The sequence below is a fragment of the Bombus impatiens genome, unplaced genomic scaffold (assembly GCF_000188095.3).
Source record: "Bombus impatiens unplaced genomic scaffold, BIMP_2.2 scf_0225, whole genome shotgun sequence".
Classification (NCBI taxonomy): Eukaryota; Metazoa; Arthropoda; class Insecta; order Hymenoptera; family Apidae; genus Bombus; species Bombus impatiens.
Genome location: NT_176644.1, coordinates 1,722,415 through 1,725,917, shown reverse-complemented (window position 1 = coordinate 1,725,917; position 3,503 = coordinate 1,722,415). Strand labels below are relative to the sequence as shown.

At 46.7% G+C, this 3,503-nt stretch overlaps 1 protein-coding gene across 6 annotated transcripts in view; it reads left to right on the top strand.

Moving 5' to 3' along the window:
* Positions 1 to 1,114: 1,114 nt before the first annotated feature.
* LOC100744292 (PDZ and LIM domain protein Zasp) overlaps positions 1,115 to 3,503 on the top strand; it is a 26,367-nt gene continuing 23,978 nt past the window's right edge. For all 6 annotated transcript variants that reach the window (XM_012383874.3, XM_012383873.3, XM_012383872.3 and 3 more), the window contains exon 1: positions 1,115 to 1,549. In XM_012383874.3, coding sequence (XP_012239297.1) covers positions 1,445 to 1,549 — 105 coding nt within the window. In that variant the 5' untranslated portion in view covers positions 1,115 to 1,444. The remainder of the gene's footprint in view (positions 1,550 to 3,503) is intronic.

Below are 3,503 nucleotides of genomic sequence, written 5' to 3'. Positions count from 1 at the left end.
CACATCTAGTTGGGACCGGAAGAGACCCGGCAATCGGCTAATGGACAATTTTTCAGAAGAAATATCGTCGCAACAGTCGGTATCGATGCTCGATCCTTCAATATAGAATCTTGCTATGTCGTGGTTTTCAAATTACAAGCGATAAAAGTTTCGTTCGATATCGTATAGAAAGAGCGAGACGGTAGTGTGTGATTGCAGTGCAGGCTAATCGGTCGATCGCGTTGTTCGAAGTACAATCGAGAATAAATTATCGCAGAGAGAAGTACATGGGCGGACAGTGTGGCGAGCAAGGTGCTTCTCTTCATGGTCGAAGCATTGGGAGCAATGACAGAAGATGGAGCGGTAGGAATCGGCGCTGCGGGGGAAAGAAAGGTACAATGGAGGAAAAAAGAAGAAACGAAACGTCGGGAATGCCATCCTGATACCACCACCACAACCGCGTATCCTTCTTTATCCTTGTCTGCTTTTCGTCTCTTCTCTTTTACTTCCTTCCCCGGTACCCCTCCCTTTCGCATTTCGGTTCTAGCTCATTCATTCTTATCTTTCCTTCCTTTCTCCATTTTCTTTCTTTACGACGGTTCCTCCTCGTTCGCGAAAGAGGTCATTTCCGTACCTTCTTCCACTCCGCTGGCTACCCTATCAACCCCTGTTTCCGGCTCCGCAAACCTCTGTTCCTCTCTTCTCCTCGTTATCGTTCTTCGTCGCGACCATCTCCGTTCTTGTAAATCCATCGTCTCGGACGATCTGGCAAGAGCCCGTAATTATCGTTTCTTCTACGTTTGCCCAAGATCGTCTTTCGTCGCGTCGTACTTTTCCAGGCATCTACCGTTCACCGATTTTAATCGAAAATCATCGTTCCCCGTGGCCGCGTCATCGTCTCCCGCATCATCGTTGCCCTTTGTATCTAATGGCCGCGATACACAGTCGAAACAGATATATGCATCTCGTTGGTAGTTTCTTTCCTTCGCGCGTGGAAACGTGGAGCTTCCTCTTTGTCGCACCTTCCATTCACTCCCTCCCCGAATAATTCTGGATCGCGGTCTCGTTCCTACCCGCGTGTTAGGTCTCTATCCCTATCCCCGCCCCTGGCCAGAACCGCGGCAAAGCCGAATCGGATGGAAGGAAGGCAGCCAGGCAGGCCCCGCTGCCCGACTGACCGTCCTCGACGTCTGCTGTACCGTACCTTTACTCCGGTCTGCGCGTTCTTCAGGAACGTACGTGCCGTTCTCCCAACCGCGCGATTTCGCCTCGCAAAGGCAGCCGTCAACCGTGACCGGTGCAACGTGCATATTCTGCCTTTAGTTTCGAACTCAGTCGTAACAGATAGGAAATCGGTCTCGCTGACGTATCGACGATCCAGCCAACTTGTTTCGTACTTCTTCGCATTGTTCGTCGCCCATAGAGGATTCAGTTTTTATCAACCGCTCAAAGAAAAGATAGTGATATGGCCCAGCTGATCAACGTCAAACTCTCCAGATTCGACGGATCCCCCTGGGGCTTTCGTCTTCAAGGAGGCAAGGATTTTGGCACACCGCTCGTCGTACAAAAGGTAAGCTTTTTTTTTTTATCTTAGCCGACATATTCTTTAACGCGTTCGCGGTGTTTACTAATTGCTTCGAAATTTCCAACGTGGATACGTCGCAATGGATCTTTCCAAGTTCGATAGAACGTTAGATGGATAGGAACGCGTTCAATTTCGAACAATCGTGCTTTACGCATCGACATTCCGGTCTTTCAGCGCCTGATGCGACTATCGTGGCTTTCTTCTGGCTATCTATCGATCTGCCCGTTTCAATAAGCGTGAAAAATCGTCAGTATTTTTTATTACGATTATCAGATAGCTCGGATAAGGCGACTGGAAATCGTTCAAACTTATTGCGCCAATGAATTGTCATTATCGACGTATGATATCGACGTACGACGATAAAGACTTCGTCTTCGACCGATTATTACTATAGGTGTGTTACAAACATTACGCAATTTACAAACATACTGAGATAATTCTTGCGTAGTAAAAATCGGCTATCGTAAAAAAAACTCGCGTGGACGATAAAATTCAATGAAATTCTATTCAACGAGTAGCTACGCCGATCACCGTGACGTTTAGCGGCCATGACGAAATCTCGAAAATAACAGGAGCCTGAGCTATTTAATTCTTTGAACGTATTCAACGATCACGAGAACTGTCTTTTTTTCGCCATAATGGACTGTAAGTGGGGATTACGTAATAGCCTAACAAACGCCAAATTATTTCACGCGCATCGGTAGAAATCGCTGCCAACTACGTGCGAAACGCGCGGACCGTCGTCGCCACCGTGTTTTGGCGACTAAGCGTACTGTAACACGAGAAGCTTTTGGCTACTATCGCCGTGACTTTCCAGCGAATTTTCAACTTTCTTCGAGTTTACTTCGACGTCGATTTTATTCAATGACTCTAATTACGAAATATCATGCCGGATGTTATGTCGATCGGCGTTGTAAATTTTCCAGCATCTCGGTGTACGTACACGCGTTCGTGTTTATTATCGTTGAGCAAGAGAATACGTATTTTAAGAGCGACCTGTAACGTACGCGATAAATCATCGATCAGGAAATATTTCAACTAACCACCTGTTAACGAAGAGGTGACATATAACTTAAAACACGGTGTGCCTTAAGGGCGCTTTTCGCCAAACGATCGCGAAACTCAAGCGGATTCTGTTCGAACGTTCAACAGTTTTATCTTACAATCGACATTTCGAACTTGGCCTTCTTAGCAGCACGTGCTCCGTTTATTTTATGAGGCCGCAAATACGACGTCCGGCCGCCCTCGAGTTTCTCGGAAAGGAGAGAAATACGAGTTTACCGGTGTCAAACGCTCCCACCCGACGCAATTACAAATTAATCGCGAGTAATTGCTTTAACGAAGTTTGCCATTTCATCGCGGTAACCATTAGCGGGATTTATAGATCGTGCTCTCGCGTTAATCCGACGTCTCCCCGGTTCTTCGACATCGTCAATTTCAGAACGTACGCCTCGCTCGCCGCTTTGTGACAACGACGATCGTCGCCTGTATTTACCAAACCAACCGGTCACTTAGTGGGCCTTAGCGTACGAATCTATTTAAAGGTTATTAGCTGAGTTCATCGGGTAAACATATTCGTAGACTTCTGAAGATGTTTGGCATACCATTGCCTTTTTACGCGTTTGCGCGTTTAAAGAATCGACGAAACAAAATATTTTGAAACCTACGAGAAATATCTACATGGAGAAATAATCGAGGAAGGAACGTTTTTAAAAATCGATGCATCGAAGACGTTCAAAAAGAGAGAAAAAGAGGAGGGAAAAGGAGAGAGGGAGAGAGATAGAGAGAAAGAGAGAGAGAGAGAGAGAGAGAGGTAGCGTCGCGTCGCTGGTAATCCGAGGCAAATTATTTGGGCGTTCTATTTCTAGAAGGTGCCTTTGCGAAACGCGCAAGCCGGGTCGAGCCCCGCTCGCGAAGACAACGACGAAGACGAAGGCAA